At 47.2% G+C, this 19386-nt stretch overlaps 1 protein-coding gene across 1 annotated transcript; it reads right to left on the reverse strand.

Annotated features, from left to right (window-relative positions):
- Positions 1-637: 637 nt before the first annotated feature.
- Positions 638-19094, reverse strand: IFNAR1 (interferon alpha and beta receptor subunit 1). The gene is made up of 11 exons (XM_048292312.1): positions 18821-19094; positions 14482-14602; positions 12962-13146; positions 11477-11634; positions 10109-10256; positions 8897-9011; positions 7628-7827; positions 6190-6344; positions 5218-5371; positions 3631-3785; positions 638-2534 (listed from the first exon to the last, which is right to left on the reverse strand). Exons 1-11 carry the CDS (start codon positions 19017-19019, stop codon positions 2304-2306), a joined length of 1821 nt encoding a protein of 606 aa, XP_048148269.1. The 5' UTR covers positions 19020-19094; the 3' UTR covers positions 638-2303.
- Positions 19095-19386: the final 292 nt, after the last annotated feature.

The raw sequence follows: 19386 nt of genomic DNA on the forward strand, positions 1-19386 counted from the left end.
GTGCAGTTCCGCTCGCAGCCGGCAGGGGCGCTGGCGGCTCCCGGTGAGCAGGGCAGGTGCGATGGTTCCCCCGCGGCTGCAGGGGGCGCTCCGGAGCGAGCTCGGGAAACCCGCGGCTCTGGTGCCCTGGGATCCCGGGAAGGATGGAACAAAGGCTTCACAAACCCCTGGGCAGCTGATCCCGGGCTCTCAGGAACAGCAGGCTGGAATGGCAGGGACGAACGCAAATCCCGGGTGGCAGACGAGATGTATCCAGATGGGAAAAAAAACCACGGAGGCCCAGGCAGGCAGGGCGAGCAGGGCTACAGCGTAGCGAAAGCTCGAAGCAGCAGCGGGGCAGGGCAGCCACAGCCCGGTCTCCAGCAGGGCAGGGAAAGCGGCTTTTGGGGTCCCGGCATTGCTTCCAGCAGGAAGAAAGAACGGCCAAAAAGAAAGAAGCAGCAGCTCCTTTCTCTGCAGCTTCTCTCTCCGGACGCTCAGAGCGAACTGACCCCACACCCAGGTGTAGACAAAGGCGTAGCCAGGCCCGCCCCACTCCCCTTTTTGTCTTTCTTAAGTACAGCTATTTGTCCCCTATCCACATGCATATGGGAGAAAATTCCTTTAACAGGAAAACCTAAGACTAAACAAAAACCCCAACAGAAGCAAATGTGCAAAATTTATTATGTTCTTCAATGAACATAAATAAACACAGTAAATTTATAAAATTAGGTAACTTCTTCAAAATTATAAAAAAAAAAGGATATATCAACATCAAGAGTTCCTTGTTAGAACAAACAACAAGAGCCCATGGGATGCTCAAACACAGCTGATTCCAAAGCAGTTTCTTCATAAAAAAATAAGGTAGCTTAAAAAAATGACTCTGGAAGACAGCGGAGTCAGTATGGGAAATAAGGAATATGGAAACTGAAATGTTGCTGCAGCACATCCTGATCATTTGTCCAAAGAAAAGTCTGTTGGCAAGACAGGACTAAGCTGGGAAAGCTTTGAGTGCCAAGCTCATCCCTCTGCTAAAGGCATTTCCTGAATTCCACGTGGGTCCTGCTAATTCCAGAAAGAGTTTGGAGAGATCTTAAAGCTCATCCCATTCCACCCTTGCCAGGGACAGGATACCTTCCACTCTTGTCCCAGGTGGCTCCAAGCCCCAATGTCCAGCCTGGCCTTGGACATTCCAGGGATGGGGAGTGAGATACAGAACAAGCACTGGGAGCATCCCCAGCCACATCCATGAGGAATGGCACCAGGAATCCCGTGAGGAATCCGAGCCTCCTCACTGCTGCTCCTCTTGCTCCCTTGGCACCTTTAGCTCTGGGCCTGCTGAGCCAAGCACTGCCCAGGGGCTGGAAGTGTGACAACTCCACAGGATTGTGTCCAGCATGGATTTCTCTGGCTGTGTAAACACTGTGGGAGTAACTCCACACAAAGCTCAGAAGGAAGCAGCTCTGCTGGAACAGGAGGGGTTTGCTCAGCTCATCGGCTTCAAGTACAGGAAGTGCCCAAAGCTGCTCCTGCTGCACAAGGGCGGCCCTGGCTGGGGTGGGGACACCGGGGCCATTCCCACCCCAGGGTCAGGAGCTCCCCCCGGCTTCCAGGGCAGCTCTGGAAACCCAAACACAGCGATCCCAAAGGCCACAGTGTCCCCCTCAGGATCCCAAAAGTCAGTGTCCCCCTCAGGATCCCAAAGGTCACAGTGTCCCCCTCAGGATCCCAAAAGTCACAGTGTCCCCCTCGGGATCCCAAAAGTCACAGTGTCCCACTGGGGATCCCAAAGGCCACAGTGTCCCCCTCAGGATCCCAAAAGTCACAGTGTCCCCCTCAGGATCCCAAAGGCCACAGTGTCCCCCTCAGGATCCCAAAGGCCACAGTGTCCCACTGGGGATCCCAAAGGTCACAGTGTCCCCCTCAGGATCCCAAAAGTCACAGTGTCCCCCTCAGGATCCCAAAGGCCACAGTGTCCCCCTCAGGATCCCAAAGGCCACAGTGTCCCACTGGGGATCCCAAAGGTCACAGTGTCCCCCTCAGGATCCCAAAAGTCACAGTGTCCCCCTCGGGATCCCAAAAGTCACAGTGTCCCCCTTGGGATCCCAAAGGCCACAGTGCCCCACTGGGGATCCCAAAGGCCACAGTGTCCCCCTCAGGATCCCAAAGGCCACAGTGTCCCCCTCAGGATCCCAAAGGTCACAGTGCCCCACTGGGGATCCCAAAGGTCACAGTGTCCCCCTCGGGCTGGGGCTGGCATTGTAAAGAGGATTGAAGTGTGTGTGAAGTTGCCAGTCCCACAGATGTGTTTTGTCTTCCCAAAGTTACACCATTTCCTTTTCCAGTGTTTCTTTGGATCCTTTGCTCACGGAAGTGTTGTTGTCATCGTTGGAATAATTCCCTGAGTCTCGACTGCTCTGTTTGGAATGGTTGTAGTCTGTAAAATCTATTTGATTTCCCTCTTCTGTGATCATGGATTCAATCACACAGCAACTTTCCACTGCTTCCTCTGCAGTGGACAGGTAAGGGCTGCTGAAAAGTTGTGCTCCAAACCCCTGAGGAGAGAAGCAGAAGGGGAGGAGGTGAACATTCATAAATAATAATGATATACTGATTTAAGTAATTAAATATTAATTCTGCTTAACACCACAGTCACACAGATCTGATTTATCAGATTCTTCCCTGGGAGGGTGGGCAGGCCCTGGCACAGGGTGCCCAGAGCAGCTGGGGCTGCCCCTGGATCCCTGGCAGTGCCCAAGGCCAGGCTGGACACTGGGGCTTGGAGCAGCCTGGGACAGTGGGAGGTGTCCCTGCCGTGGCAGGGGTGGCACTGGATGGGCTCTGAGGTCCCTCCAACCCAGCCCAGTCTGGGATTCCACGCCCATGCTGAGCACCCTCGTGTGGTTTTCTACCCCTAACACACCACTTTTTTCCCTAAATTCACCAACTCAAAATTAGGGATCCTGTAGGATAAAGTTTAGTTCACAGAACCCCTGAGGCTGGAAAAGCCCTCCCAGCCCAGCCAGGCCCAGCTGTGCCCGATGCCCACCTTGTCCCCAGCCCAGAGCACTGAGTGCCACCTCCAGCCCTTCCTGGGACACCTCCAGGGATGGGCACTCCAAACCTCCCTGGGCAGCCCCTGCCAAGGCCTGAGCTCCCTTTCCACGGGGAAATTCCTGCTGCTGTCCACCCTGAGCCTGCCCTGGCCCAGCCTGAGGCCGTTCCCTCTCCTCCTGGCCCTGTTCCCTGGCAGCAGATCCCAGCTCCCACCTGCACCCACAGAATCCAACACTAAAGGGTGACTCCATTTTATCTCAACCCTTTTCCTGCTCTCACAGCTGCCAGTCACCACGGAATTGCAACATTTCATGGATTAGAGCCTGAAGAGGCCACACAAGGACTAAAGGAACTTCCAGGTTTAGAGGTTTCAAGACACACCTGAGTGTTGCCCTGTTCATTCTAGAACCTCCTAAGCACCACCTGTGCCAAGCTGGAAACTGGACAAAGGTCTGGAGACCACTGTCAGAACCTCTACAATGACCTCTGGCTGACCCACAAGACCACAGGATGACAGGTAAACATTTTCCCATGATATTTAAAGTTAATCTTCCTAAAAAGAAGCTGTTTAATGAGTGGGAAGTCCGAGCTCACCTCGATGTTCGGGGGGGGCTGGCAGGAGGGGAAGAACACGTATTTGATTTTGCTGTAGGCTTGGTAGAGCACAAAAACAACAGGGGTGGCCACCAGCAGGACAACCAGCAGGGCACCCATGAAAATTCCAAAAATGATCAGAGGTAAAGATGTACCTAAAATTGGGAATAAAAACCATTCAGTCGAGGTATTCAGAACCAGCAGAAATTAAAGCACAGCTCCAAATGTGCTGCAGAATTTATCAAATGATTCAGCATTTCCACATCACCCACCCACGGGCACCAGGGGAAACTGATGTTGAGATCAGCATCATCTGAGATAATTTTGCTTAAAGAAGCCACAAAATTCTTTCCAATACAAGAACACAGAACCAAAAAGGTGGGAAGAGACCTCCAAGATGATCCAGTTGCACCATCACCCCAGCACCACCAGCTGGGGGTGTTCAGCTGGACAAGAGAAGGCTCCAGGGAGAGCTCAGAGCCCCTTGCAGGGCCTAAAGGGGCTCCAGGAGAGCTGCAGAGGGACTGGGGACAAGGGCTGGAGGGCCAGGAGCCAGGGAATGGCTTCCCAGTGCCAGAGGGCAGGGCTGGATGGGAGATTGGGCAGGAATTGTTCCCTGGGAGGGTGGGCAGGCCCTGGCACAGGGTGCCCAGAGCAGCTGGGGCTGCCCCTGGATCCCTGGCAGTGCCCAAGGCCAGGCTGGACATTGGGGCTGGGAGCAGCCTGGCACAGTGGGAGGTGTCCCTGCCATGGCAGGGGTGGGAATTAAATGATCTTTAAGGTCCTTCCCACACAAACCATTCCATGGTTCCATGAATATCTCAACAAACTGAAGGGAGGTTGGTGATGCTAAGATTACCAGACACCAGCAGCCACTTCCCAAGCAGCCCAAAGGAGATAATCAGGTCTTATTTTATGATCAAAGAATGGAAGATTTTTACATTGGGATATAAAAACATGGGAAAGACAGGGCATGGTCTGTGTTGAAGGCACTGCTTGGGGTTTAAAGAGATTCATTGAAAGAGCAGGATGAGGGGAAGAGTAAACCTAGTAAAACAAAGTATTTATCTTATTCAGGTAAAAAGTAGCATTTGGTTGTTTTTAGGCTTGATATGACCCAGCAGTGAGGACCACAATATAAATGGATCCTAAATGTGAGCCAGGCATTGCTGTTACTACATTTTCTTAGCTTTAAGGCAGTTTGGAGAGTCAGAAGTTTTCCTAGTGTTAATAAATCTTATGTGGCCAATTACCCTCACCACAGACTTTGTTCCTCTGTTCTGAGTGCATCCACTCTCACTTCCACCAAGGTGAGCTTTCAGCCCTAACAAATCTGATTTATCTCCTCCTTCTTCAGCACAGGAGATTTCCAGAAGGATTAAGACAGTTTCAAGGATAAAATACCCCTGAAAATGTGGAGTTTAGTGATTCCCTGCTCCCTCCCAAGATAAAGGACTGGGAAGTGAAGCTCCCTGCCCAGCGAGGTGCTCCCAGTGCTGCCAGGAGTTTTGAGCTGTGAGATCTCCAGTGAAGGGGCAACAATTGCACTTCCAGAGGGGGAACAATTAATTGCCTGGCTCTGCCCACCTGCAGGGGTCTGGATGCATTCCTGCTGGCTGTAGGCACTGCTTTTGTTGTAAGGCTTTGAGACGGCCTGGACTTTGACACAGTACAGCGTGGAGGGGGAGAGGCCAGGGACTGTGGCTATGGTCTGCTTCACCTCCTTCTGCTCCACCTCCTCCTGGGAAAAGGGGAAAAAGGAGGGATGAGATCACGTGGACAGCACAGGAATCTCTCAAAACAGGTGAGAATGGCAGCCTCTGATGGAGAAGGAATTCTGTGAAATGTCAGACACTGCTGCAAGCCCAGAAACACCAGGGCTCATCCAGTCCCACCATCACCACCCCAAGGGCTCCATCCAGATGCCTCTGGAACACTTCCAGAGCATCCACCACCTCCCTGGGCACTCAGATTAAATTAAATAAACAAACCATCCCCTCAGCTCCTAAGCAAAATTCAGGAAACACTTCCTGGGCAAGAACCAAGTGCTTCCCCCACTCTGAAATGTCACCATTCCAAGTTTCCAGGAAACCCCTTCCTGCTGCAGTTTGTTTCCTTCTCTTCTTCCCCCCTTCTACCAATTACTGTGAAACATTTTACCCTAAGAAGTACTTAAAGAACGTGGAAAGATCCATTAAAATGTGAGCTAAAAGCATGCAGGGCTTCAATGTTTGATGAGCTTTTTCCACCACACTGCACACAGCCACATCCACGTAAACAGAGGTTTTAACCTATCACTGGCAGATAAAAATCACACTGATCAGACTTCTAAAAGAGTTACATTAAAATCTCAACCACTGGGAGATAAAAGTCACAGTGATCAGCTTTTGATAGAATCTTTCATTCAAAAAACCCAATAAATGGACTTTTGTTGAGACTGATACACCACAAATGTGCTTCTTTTGGAAAGGAGAGACTCTTAAGGAGAGACTCTGTCTTAGGGAGAGCTGAAACTCAGGATTTAAGTCAGAATCAATTTTGTATTTAATTAGTTCATACCTCCTCATTTGAGATGTTCTTCCAGTACAGGATCCTGTAGGACAAGTCATAATGGCCATTCATGACTTCATTCTCAGCTCCTCCTGGAGGATAAATAAGGATGTGGAGCAAAGTGTCACTGAGGTCCAGCCTTACACCAGGGGGGCCAATTCCATCTGAAAACAACAAACAAAAAAAAATTTACAATCCAACGGAAAAAATACAACTAAAAATATTGCATCAAATACTGTCAGTGAAATCCATGACAGATTTTAAGAAACACAAGTTTAAAGTCAAATTTCATTATTTTATTCAGAATATCAAGTCCTGAGAAATATTTCAATTATTTTCACTGTTACCTTATAAAAGAATTATTTCATTATTAAGATTTTTTTACAGGAGAGATGATATATGGAATAACTATTGATTCCAACCTCAGGAAGTGGAATATGACCCCACATAACACAGCAACATTTGTTGATGCTTATGATGGATAATTGCAGGAAGTAAAACATTTTAGTAAAGTGATATTTCTCAAAAGAACAAAAAAGGGCAAAGCTAAAAACTACAAACTAAGAGATAAAAACTAAAAATTGTTATAATTTCCCTTTGGAGACAGTTACAGATTTTTGACTTAATGTCACTATCATTGAAAAGTGGTTTTTCCTGGGCTCTCCAGGGTTGTGTGTCCACATGACAGAGTCAGCAGGGGCTGGAGCCCCAGGAGCGGCTGAGGGAGCTGGGAAAGGGGCTCAGGCTGGAGCAAAGGAGGCTCAGGGGGGACCTTGTGGCTCTGCACAAGTCCCTGACAGGAGGGGGCAGCCGGGGGGTTCGGGCTCTGCTGCCAGGGAACAGGGACAGGAGGAGAGGGAACGGCCTCAGGCTGGGCCAGGGCAGGCTCAGGGCGGACAGCAGCAGGAATTTCCCCAGGGAAAGGGAGCTCAGGCCTTGGCAGGGGCTGCCCAGGGAGATTTGGAGTGCCCATCCCTGGAGGTGTCCCAGGAAGGGCTGGAGGTGGCACTCAGAGCTCTGGGCTGGGGACAAGGTGGGCATCGGGCACAGCTGGGCCTGGCTGGGCTGGGAGGGCTTTTCCAGCCTCAGGGATCCTGGGATTCTGTTTGTGGTGGAAGAGACCTCAAAGCCCATCCATGGGCAGGGACACCTCCCATTGTCCCAGGCTGCTCCCAGCCCCAATGTCCAGCCTGGCCTTGGGCACTGCCAGGGATCCAGGGGCAGCCCCAGCTGCTCTGGGCACCCTGTGCCAGGGCCTGCCCACCCTCCCAGGGAACAATTCCTGCCCAATCTCCCATCCAGCCCTGCCCTCTGGCACTGGGAAGCCATTCCCTGGCTCCTGGCCCTCCATGCCTTGTGAAATCCCCTCTCCAGTCTCTTGTCAGCTCACACAGACATTTGGCACAAGTTTGCTGAGGAATGAACATTGAAGGAAACAATTCCTTACTTGTTTTCAGAGGATCTACTTTAACATCTCTGGAGAAACAGGATTTGTTGTGTCCCTCCCTGGCCTGCACTCGCAGATAATAAAATCCAGTGGTGGTGATGATGGAGGTGAAGTTGCACCAGGTGCTGCTGATGTTCTCACACCCGGGGACACTGAGCCACTTGCCTGAGTAATCCTCATTGAGGTCCTTCATGTACCCACTGCAGGAGAGAATTCCAGAGTTTTGATGTGAGGTCCTTGAACCTCTAAAGAAAATCATGTTTGCTTGTGCTACACTTGGCTCAGTTGTGGGGGGGGAAAAAAAAAGCCTCTATTAATAAAAAGAATCATTTTAATATGAGACATTTCTGAGTGGAACAATGGAGATAAAAGGGCCAAGAAATACAAATCAGGGCTTTAACCAAGCCTCAGCAGAGAAAATGACATGTGGGGTGGACAAGTTCTGAAAATCCAAATGAAAAGTTCTCACGTAGCTCCGTGCAGTCCATTATTTCCTGCCATGCCAAAAGAATTCCCAAGGAATGCCAGGGGGATCCCTCCTCTTCAGTTAGGTGCTGGCCACAATATTTATGCAACAGCTGGAGATTGAGACATAGGTTTATAGAACTGCATCTTCATGGGATTTTTTGGATGTGATTCAATGGGTTTTTATGGGATATGATGGGGGTTTTATGGCATTCCTTGTTTTTTTGATGTAGTATGATTTTTTTTAGGTGATTTTCTTTATGTGATACAGGGGCTTTTTCTGTGATATGATGGGGTTTGATGTGATACAGAGGTTATTTCACACGACATGGTGAGGTTTTTATATGGCTTGATGGAGTTTTTATGTGCTACAACATTTTTTAATGTGATTCAATGTGTTCTTGATGTGCTACCTTGGGTTTTCTCCCCTATTTGGGTCTTCCCAGAAGAAATCCAAGCTGTTGACAACTGAAACCTCCAACACCTGCATTTTTACTCCCTTTTACTCATCTAATTTCTTCACATTCAAACAGCCACAGAGCGATTCAAGTTTCCCAGGTTTAAAAATGTTACTGAGCATTTAGGATTCCCTCCCATCAGGTGTTTCACACTCCCAAAAGCAGCCCAGTCCCCTGAAATTCCAGGATCAGATGTTACATGGAATTCTTTTAACAGCCACATGAGCCATTACTGTTCCAGTTAACACACGAAGCCACCAAATACTAAATTTTAACTCCTAGGAAATATTTGCAAAATGCAAGAAATGGGATTTAAAATGGCAGAGATGGGAATGGCTGAACTCACAAGAGGTACTGGACGTTGTAGCTCCCCTGTTGTCTGCCCTGCTTATTCCAGAGCAGGTGGAATTTCATGTTCAAAGCCAGGACACTCAGGTTGGTTGCACACAGAAGGTCATTCACTGCCCAGGGGGAAAAGGAAACGCAGAATTACCAAAAAACTTCCTATTATGCACAGAGAATGGACATTTCTCATGTTAATAATGAAAATATAAATATTATTCATGATAAAGATATCACAGTCTGTGACTTGCAATGTAAAGCATCATATTAAGCCTTTAATTAAAAACCCAGCTAAAAATCAATTCAGAAAAAAATCGAAGTACACAAATGTTGAGAGGAGCAGAAATAAACTGGTTTGGGAACAACATAAGCAGAAAAATGTATAAAATGCACATCTGTATTTATTACATGTTCTAATTACTTCATTTTCAGTATTTTATTAAAATATGAATGTATCAATTATTTTACTATTTTATTAAAACAATTTAAACTTGCATGTATAAGTTATTGTCATATTTTATTAAAATACACATGTATTAATGATTTTAGTATTTCAAAAATACACACGTATTATTTTAACATTTTTAAAAACACAGATGTGTATTCATTAATGTCTTTTATGTATAAAGTAATTTTCATTTACCATCAATTACTTACATTTTGATGCACCATCAACTAATTATGATGTACCACCCTGTCCAACCTAATATTTGACTTTCCACCGTTATTTTTTCCTAAAATAAGCATCTAAAAGCACATAAGCAAATTTAATTTTACACCACAAAGTGGCAAACCGCCCCCTCAAAGCCTTTCCTCTGCCGCTGTAACAATCAATCCACCAAGGATTATGTAAAACCAGTATTTTTTTAAGCTCAGCTCAACTTTCTAGGCATTCACTGAGTGCCAAGTATCTCGAAGGCTTTTGTTTTGCTTTTCCTCCTGATTCAGTCACTGATTCAAAAACAGAGTTTTCCAAAACACAGAAAGCAGTTTTTGTTTTCACATTACAAAGTCAGGGCAAAAAAGCTTTTTGTACAATTAAAAACCCTACCTTTGACCTATTTTGTGTTGATTGAGAAGGGTAAATGTATATATCTTTTTATACCAAAATGAGGAGGAATTTGGCCCTTCTGCCTGTTTTGTTGCTTCAGAGCAACTCACTCTCTGCCAGTTTAATCTGAGCCATCATTTGCAGATAAACTGATTTCCTGGGTACCTTTCTGGGTGGTTTTCACACAGCTGATGGGGCTGAAGAAGCCTTCCTTTGCCTCCATGGGGAGATTTGCTTGAACTTTGAAGCAATAGGTGGTGTCTGGGGCAAGGTCATCAATGGTGTCAACAGGGAAAATATTTTTACTCTGCAGCTGGAAGAAACAACCACAAAGAGCCTGTGAGGGGAACTGTGCTTCCCCAGGGAGATTTGTAAATTGTCATTTTGCAGGGTTTCAGCCCATTTATATAATATCCCACCTGAAAAGGTAACATGGAGAAAGCAGGGCAATGTTTGAGCTGGAGAAATCCCACAGGGAAGTTTCCAGTTTAGCCAGTGACTGAGAGGAAGGAACATTTCGGGCTCCTTTGCCATGGAAGTGGGGAGGGATTTGGCACGACCAGGAATTCACCCCCAGATATTCCAAAGTGAACCCCGCATTCCCATCCCTGAGTCACCCAAACACTCCCCTCTCCTCTGCCACCTCCCTGCTTTTTGTTTCCCAGACTTTACATGACTTGTGGACCTTGTGCTCCTTTAATGTGTAATCCCAAAATCCCAGAGGTGGCAAGAGCCCTTCAGGATCACCCAGTGCCACCCCAGCAGCACCAGCAGCACCCCAAAGCCTGTCCCCAAGGGCCACATCCAGACTCCTCCTGAGCACTCCCAGAGACAGTGACTCCAGCACTCCCTGGGCAGCTCATCCCAAGGCCTCACCACTCTGGCAGGGAAATTTTTTGTCTTTAATCTCAACCTCCACTGGTGCACCTTGAGGCTGTTTTCTCTTGTCCTTTCCTCATTCCTGTGCTCCCCCCTGGCTGCCCCCTCCTGTCAGGGACTTGTGCAGAGCCACAAGGTCCCCCCTGAGCCTCCTTTGCTCCAGCCTGAGCCCCTTTCCCAGCTCCCTCAGCCGCTCCTGGGGCTCCAGCCCCTTCCCAGCTCCCTTCCCTGCCCTGGACACGCTCCAGCCCCTCCAGGTCCAGTCTGAAGTGATGATTTTGATCTGATCTCCAAAAAGAACACAGATTGCCCTTCAACTCCTACCCTAATTTAGCTGACACCCATTTCCCTAAAGAAGATAAAAAAGGAAGAGTTTCTCCCCTCTATTCACAGGAGAGCTCTGGGTGCTCTGCAGGACACACATAGTGCCTACGAAACCACATCACAATGACAACACCTCAAAAAAAAATCCCTGGATCAGGGTAATCCCAATAAAACAATCATACAGTAAGAACAAAATCACCCCACCAAAAAAAACCCCACAGGAGCAGTTACACAGTGACAGAACCAAACAATTCCATTTCAGAGCATGATTTAAAGTCCATCTCTGACAGTTCTGTTAAGGTTAAATAACAAAAAAAGAAGGGCTCATACCTGAGCATGTGATGAGTTTTCCCAGAAGACCAGGTTATATTTAAAACTTAGATCATTGATCCATATTTTTTTCATCTGATTTGCTTCTGGAGGAGAAACCTTAATTTTTATGGCTCCATTTGTGGACTGCAATTCCAGTCCTGGTGGACCAATCTGAGCTGCAAATATGGAAGGAAAAAAAGAAGTTAAACATGTCTACCTGGAGAAAATACACCCCAAAAGCAGTTTACAATAATAAACCTGAAATACTTGCCTATGGTATCTTATTTTTAATTCTTTTGTATGATCACCTACACCATCTTAAGTTTTCATGACTCTCAGGCAGTTTCAAATAGAAATTTAACCTAACAACCAACTACCATCCCCTGGTTGTAAAAGCAGGTAAAATGAAATATTACCAGCAAATGGTAATATTTCAAAAAAAAATCAGCATAAATCATTCTTAAACCTGCAAGGCAAGAAACTTAGCTCAGTCCAATATGTCCAACATCAAAGGAGGGCTTCAGGGCCACACTGGAACCACTGAAAAGTCACAAACTTCCAGAGAAAAGGTTCTTGGAGCAACCTGGGATAGTGGAAGATGTCCCTGCCCATGGCAGGGGGTGGAATGGGATGAGCTTTAAGGTCCCTCCCAGTCCAGACCAGTTTGGGATTCCACAAAAATCGACTGTCAAAAAGGATTTTTCCAAGAAATAATCTGGGAAAATACAGAGTGACCGGAAATTCAGTCAGGAAACCAGCACCACTTGGAATAGACTTCCCTTTCCAAAAAGACAGAATTGTAACATTCCATGACCTGCAGATGCCTGGTGTTATATTCCTGTTGGGAAAACCACCCTGTCTTGCTGTCACCAGCAGTGGAAACCACACATGGTTTTTCCACAATCCCTAATTCCAGAAGGTTTGGGTTGGAAGGACCTTAAAGCCCACCCAGTGCCACCCCTGCCATGGCAGGGACACCTCCCACTGTCCCAGGCTGCTCCCAGCCCCAATGTCCAGCCTGGCCTTGGGCACTGCCAGGGATCCAGGGGCAGCCCCAGCTGCTCTGGGCACCCTGTGCCAGGGCCTGCCCACCCTCCCAGGGAACAATTCCTGCCCAATCTCCCATCCAGCCCTGCCCTCTGGCACTGGGAAGCCATTCCCTGGCTCCTGTCCCTCCAGCCCTTGTCCCCAGTCCCTCTGCAGCTCTCCTGGAGCCCCTTTAGTCTCTGCAAGGGGCTCTGAGCTCTGTCTGGAGCTTCTCTTCCCCAGGTGAGCACCCCCAGCTCTCCCAGCCTGGCTCCAGAGCAGAGGGGCTCCAGCCCTGGAGCAGCTCCGTGGCCTCCTCCGGGCTCTCTCCAGCAGCTCCCCGTGCTCCTGATGCTGTTCCCCAGGGCTGGAGCAGCTCTGCAGGTGGGGTCTCAGCTGAGCACAGGGGCACAGGGGCAGAATGCCCCCCTCAGGTGCTAAAGGAACCCAAGTGCTCCACAAGCCCCGAGCTCGTACCAATGAGATCCGGCACCATCTCCAGGATCTCGGACCAGGCAGACACCGCGTGCCCCGCCTGGGCCCTCACACGCACGTAGTGGGCATCGTAGTACTCCGAGATGGCCGAGGAGATGTCACACTCTGTGCCAGCCACAGCCTGGCACCCCGGCAGCTCCCGCCAGCCCCTGTCCTTGAGCTCCGACCTGCAGGACACAGAACAGCCCCAGGATAAACCCAACCCGCAGTTAAACCCCTGAGATTACTCTTCCTTTCTTGTTAACTTTAATAAACATCAGCCCTTTCCATGCTGCTCTAGCACCAGCACCAGTGCAATCAGTGTTGTCTCCTTAAAAATTATCCTGGAACTGCCAAAATGCAGAATTACATCCTCGGTATCATTACATTTCCTCGTCTGGCAAAGGTTTTATAGTTCATTGGAAGAAATTTTAAAGTCTTGACAGAAGTGGTTAAAGGAGCATAAAACCAGCGAAAACCCACAACTTCCAACATGAGCCAGGAATGCAAATTAAGGGAATAAATAAAACCACAGAGGTGAGAAGTGGAGTTCAGCAACAATCAGGTTTTCAGCAGCTCTTTTTTAATTAACACACATCCACACCTCAGTAAAGAAAGAGATTTATACAGACATTTAAAATGTCCTGACCAAAAAAAGGAGGCACAGACGTGAAGCAGTAATTGTTTATTCTCAACTGCTACCTTGTCTTTCAGACCAGTCTTACTCTTTTAAAAGTAAATCTATCTTCAAAGCAGCTGTTCTCACCTATGTATTGGAAAAGAAGAGCTATTTTTTAAAAATCCAAAATCCCAGAATCCCAGAATGGTTTGGGTTGGGAAGGACCTTAAAGCCCATCCTGTTCCACCCCTGCCATGGGCAGGGACACCTTCCACTGTCCCAGATGGCTCAGAATTTCAGCAATTTTACCTCAGAAATGCTCTTCAATATTTACTTGTCAGGGAGGTGCCACAAAATGTCTGTGCTAATGTGTGCAAAAGGATTGGGGTATGAAGCAACTGAAGGAAAGCACGGAAAGCTTTTAAAACAAAACTTCAGTCATTTCATCTGGGGATTAAACTTGCTGCTGAGAAATGTGGGTGAACAAACACTGGCAAATGAGTTAAAAGTTACACTGAAAATTTCTTCAAATCCTCTGTATGTGGCCACAGTTAAAAAAAACCCAAAACAACAAACCAGAGAATAAATAAATCTACATTCCATTTGTAGGTGTGCCAATAAATCTTCTGAAAGAACCCTTCTGGTAATTAAGCATTACCAGCAAGCTCTGTATTTATCACTGCCTTTATCACACAGGGAACAACCTGACTTCTCACAGGAATGAGACAAACTCAGGCCAGCACCAGGAGCCCACTCCATTCCAAGACTGCATCTTCCCAGCCTCCCCCTCCTGGCTTCCCAAAGGCCCTGGAAGCTGCAGGGGGAAGCAGCACAGCAGTTACTGGAAGTGCTCAGGTACACAGAGAGGGCTCAGACGTTCCTGGCTCCGAGCAAAGGCACTCACAGCTGGAATTCTGCTGAAAAGGTCACATTGGGATCATTGCCGGTGTAATCCCAGCTCAGAGTGAAATTGGTGTTCACAGCACAGACCCGGACATTCTCTGGGCTCTGCAGGCTGCTCTGGCCTAGGAGAAACAACAAAGTTGATAAATTAAGTAAAACATTACAATAAAAAGCAAATAAAATATTAATATGAAATTAAAATAAGATTTTAAATGAAATTTAAAATAAAATAAAACAATATCTATATAATATGTAATATGTAATGTATAATATGTAATGTATAATATGTATATAATATAATTAAATATAATACATATAATAATATTTATAATAATATATAATAATATTATATTATATTGTATATAATATACAATATAATAAAAATTAAAACAGAATAAAACTAAACTAAACTAAAATTTTAAATAGAATAAAATAAAATAATTAAAAAGTAAAAAATAAAGCAGATATAAAAATAGAAAATAAAACAAAAATGAGTAAGAATAAAAATAACATCAAAATACATAAAAAGTAAAATATGATAAAAATAAAATTATATATTAAAAAAAATTTAAGATATAATCAAAATTAAAATAAAATGCAGTCAAATTTAAATAAAATAAAATACACATAAATAGAATCAAAATTAAAATAAAATACAAATAAAATTTTTAAAAACGTAAAAATAAAAAATAAAAAAAATTAAAATAAAAAAATATAATACATCTCTTGGCTTTGACTTTCTATTTTATCTGTTGTGTGTTATTAATTACTTCCCAGTGGTTACCATTTCCAAACCATATCTGAAACCCCTGAAATTGCTGTTTGATATCAATCTGAGATTTGATTGTGTTAAGAAGAAATCAGAACCAATAAATCCTATTTCAGCTGGGCAGCCAAAGGCTCTTTGGACAATAATGGCTTATCCTGAACCTGACTTTGGGAGAGGCTCTTCATCACAAATGCTGTTCCTTATTCTACACAAGTTCTCTTTCTACAAAGGGAACGTGTGGAAAACAAACAGACTGAATTCTGCAAAACCCTTTTGGCAAATTAAGTGGGATCTACAGGCTGCAGATTTTGGGAAATAACTCCTGAAAGCACAAAAAACATGAAAGCCAAATAATTCAATAAAACCTTGTGGCTCCCACTGCAGAATTTATTCCCACAAGGCAGGAATTTGTTGCTCTTCAGACAAAGATAAACCCTGAGAATGCCAAAGGATATTTGCTCAGAAAATAAGAAAACAAAGGATAAAACAGATTTTTTCCTCAGATATTTATTCAACAGATGGCCACAATTCAGCCAAAAAGTTTGTGACAACAAGGGCCCCAAAGACTCCAACTGATAAAAACCTACTAGGTTTCAATGATTATAGTATTTTTGTTTGCCTTGGGTAGAAATTCAAATAATCAGATTATCTTTCCCACCTTTACAAATGAAGCCTTACAATATTCCTTGTTAGACCTCAGCAGGTCTAGCAGATGGGAAAAGGGAGGTGTGGGAGCAGGAAGAAAATCCTGTTGGGATCCATGTTCTCAGCAGAGATTTCCTCCCCAGTTCCAAGAACAGGGTGATAGAACAAACCCAGTCCACGTTTTAAGCCAGGCCAGTATTTTGTAAAGCTGGGAAATACCCCGGGAAAGGCAAATATCTGCTCTGGATACAAATAATGTTATAATACAATGTTTTAATTACAATATGGCACTGGGAGAAGCTACAGTAATCCAGTCCTGGAGTAGGACCACACACGGTGAGTCAAATCCCAGAACCCCAGAAGGGTTGGGTTGGGAGGGACCTCAGAGCCCATCCAGTGCCACCCCTGCCATGGCAGGGACACCTCCCACTGTGCCAGGCTGCTCCAAGCCCCAATGTCCAGCCTGGCCTTGGGCACTGCCAGGGATCCAGGGGCAGCCCCAGCTGCTCTGGGCACCCTGTGCCAGGGCCTGCCCACCCTCCCAGGGAACAATTCCTGCCCAATCTCCCATCTAGGATATGCCCTCTGCAGTCCCTTCTTTTCCTGGATATCAAGCACATTCTTTTTTATTTCAGACATACTTGAAAATTATGTTCAACATAACTCACAAGGGCAGCACCAATTCTTTAAGTTTTCCATTTAAGCCAAATTTCCAGCTTCCTGAAGGAATTTTTTATTGCTCTTTTTTGTATTCCTTCCAGATGGTTCAACTTACTTGAAGCAGTGTAAAAAAAAAATCACAATAAACTGGCTGAGATTTATTAATGGAAGTCTAATTTACAAGAGACATGACCGAATCTTTTCCTTCTAATTAGCAGTGCCATGCCCTGATACTTTCGGGGTTTTTTAAAAAAAAACAACAAAACAATCCCTTGTAGTTGTTGTGTAGAAGTTTTATTTTTTCCAGCTCTCATATTTTAACCTTCCTCTCTTTGCCCTGCACATTTCCCTGTTCAATTCCACTGCACTTGTTTCCTGGAGTACTGATCCAGTTTTTCAGGATCCTTCTTGATCCTTCCCACTACAGAAACAAATATGTGATCCAGCCATCCATCCTTTCACATATTTCCCTATTTCCAGTGAGTTTTGTGCTTGCTTCCCTAAATTAATTTTAAAAATCAGTAATTTCCCAATGAACAGCTATGCAGGGAGAAAGGGGCAAACTCAATGATGTTTAATTAGCAGAGAAATTTTGTGATTTAGGTAGTAACTCGATATGCAAAGAAAAACCCAAAAATCAATACTTCTTCCTGGCTTATTTTATTAAAGATTAAAAGCCAAACATTTAAAACTAATTGCTGTTTGTTCACTTAAGCATGGTGACACTTTGGTTCTGAGAAACCATTATAAGAGATTAGACTTCTGTGGGAAGAAGAGATTAAAAACCAGAAATGCTTTTAGCACATCTGCCTATCTCCTTGCCCTGTCAAATTCCAATAAACTGAAACAAACCCCAAACTGTTCTAATACAGAAACATCACTATTGCATTTAACAGACTTTAACTGACACTGCCAATAAACGATGGTTGAAAATAACAATGATTATATAATAAAATCTATCGAACAACAGAAGAAAGCAAGAAATGGCATCACAGCAAACCCCGCTATCAGGGGAAATCCCAGGAAGAGCACATGATGCTCGGTGCTTATGACATCCCTGCGTGCAGGAACCAATGGAAAATTGCAGTCAACATTTCAGCAGAAGGAGGAAGAGGAGGCCTTTACATGTGACACCAGGAAAGGCTCTGGAGAACCCGGGAGAACTCAGAGCCAGAGCTTTATCCTGGAGCAGCAGCACGGGGAACAGCTGGGCTTGGCACAGGGGAAGGGGAGAGGTCACTGCAGCAGAGCAATTACTCCAAATTCCAGAGTTAGAATCACCCACTGGTTCGGGTTTGGATCTCAGAGGCCATCCAGACCAAGGCTGCTCCAAGCCCCAATGTCCAGCCTGGCCTTGGGCACTGCCAGGGATCCAGGGGCAGCCCCAGCTGCTCTGGGCACCCTGTGCCAGGGCCTGCCCACCCTCCCAGGGAACAATTCCTGCCCAAAATCCCATCCAGCCCTGCCCTCTGGCAGTCTAAAACCACTGTCCTTTGTCCTGTCACTCTCTGCCTGTACAAATAGTCACTCTGCTCTCCTTTGTAACACTTCACAGCACTTCCTCTTTGAGCAAGAGGTTTTGGGCAAGAGTTGTTTTTTGCTGTGTAAGGACAAAAGACAAGGCACAAGCTCCTGCCCTGCGAGTCAAAACCCCCATCCTGCCATCCTGCCTCTCATTTCCTCATTTATCCTTTAGACTCTGCCAGACTGTGACTTCCAAGCAAAACAATGGGATTCCAAAGCTCTTTGTCCCACGCTGAAGTTGCAGCCGGTGCAATTCACCGGGAGCAAGTGGGACTGAGATGGAGGAGAGGGACTGTCCACAAGGCACGGAGAGACAGGACACAGGGAATGGCTTGAAGCTAAAGGGTAGCAGCGATGGATGGGATCTTGGGCAGGAATTGTTCCCTGGCAGGGTGGGCAGGCCCTGGCACAGGGTGCCCAGAGCAGCTGGGGCTGCCCCTGGATCCCTGGCAGTGCCCAAGGCCAGGCTGGACATTGGGGCTTGGAGCAGCCTGGGACAGTGGGAGGTGTCCCTGCCATGGCAGGGGTGGCACTGGGTGGGCTTTAAGGTCCTTCCAACCCAAGTCATTCTGTGATTCCAGGAAAACGCTGGAAACACGACAGATCCTCACCGACACCGCTATCCCGCCCCGCATCCCCGCCGAGCTCCGGCACCGCAGCGGGACCCGCGCCCCGCTCCACCTTCGGCCCCGGGGAGGGGGCCCCGCACCGGCCCCGCTCCCTGAGGGCTCCCGGGACCCACCTGCGCAGGGCAGCGGGGCCGCGACCAGCAGCAGAGGCAGCACCGCCGCCAGCCAGCGCCCGCCCGGCACCCACAGCCGCCGCTGCTCCGCCATCCATCTGCCCCGAAGCTCCTCCGTCCATCCCTCCCTGGGCTCCTCCGGCTCCGCCGCCGCTCCATCCCCGGGCTCCGCCGCCGCTCCATCCCCCGGCTCCGCCATCCAGGGCAGCGCTGCCGGAAGCTCCGCCGGTGGCGCCTGCGCAGGAGCGGCCCGGGCGCTGTGAGGGGTGGGCGCGGTCGGGGCTGTGCGGGCGCCCTGACGGCGGTGTAAAAGTGCTCTGATGACGGTGTAAAAGTGCTCTGGTGACGGTGTAAAAGTGCTCTGAGGAGGGCCAGGGCTGTGTAAGGGCGGCGTAAGGGCGCCCTGAGGGCGTCGTCGGGACCCGCCCGCCCCTCCCGGAGCTGCCGCCCCAGGCGATGGGAGGTGTGGCAGTATCAGAATATGCCGAGTTCGAGGGACACGCGGGGATCACCGAGTGCACCTCCTACCCCTGCACAGCACTCGGCACACACACGGGCACGGAGAT

The sequence above is a fragment of the Corvus hawaiiensis genome, chromosome 2 (assembly GCF_020740725.1).
Source record: "Corvus hawaiiensis isolate bCorHaw1 chromosome 2, bCorHaw1.pri.cur, whole genome shotgun sequence".
NCBI lineage: Eukaryota > Metazoa > Chordata > Aves > Passeriformes > Corvidae > Corvus > Corvus hawaiiensis.

What these genes read in the sequence shown, in the direction of transcription:
- IFNAR1 (XM_048292312.1), bottom strand. Translation starts at nt 19,019, where the DNA reads ATGGCGGAGCCGGGGGATGGAGCGGCGGCGGAGCCCGGGGATGGAGCG. An exon ending in TTTTCAGCAGAATTCCAGCT is followed by an intron (nt 13,147 to 14,481) that starts GTGAGTGCCTTT and finishes TGTGTCCTGCAG; the next exon opens with GTCGGAGCTCAAGGACAGGG. An exon ending in AGAACATCTCAAATGAGGAG is followed by an intron (nt 5,372 to 6,189) that starts GTATGAACTAAT and finishes CCCTTTTCCCAG; the next exon opens with GAGGAGGTGGAGCAGAAGGA.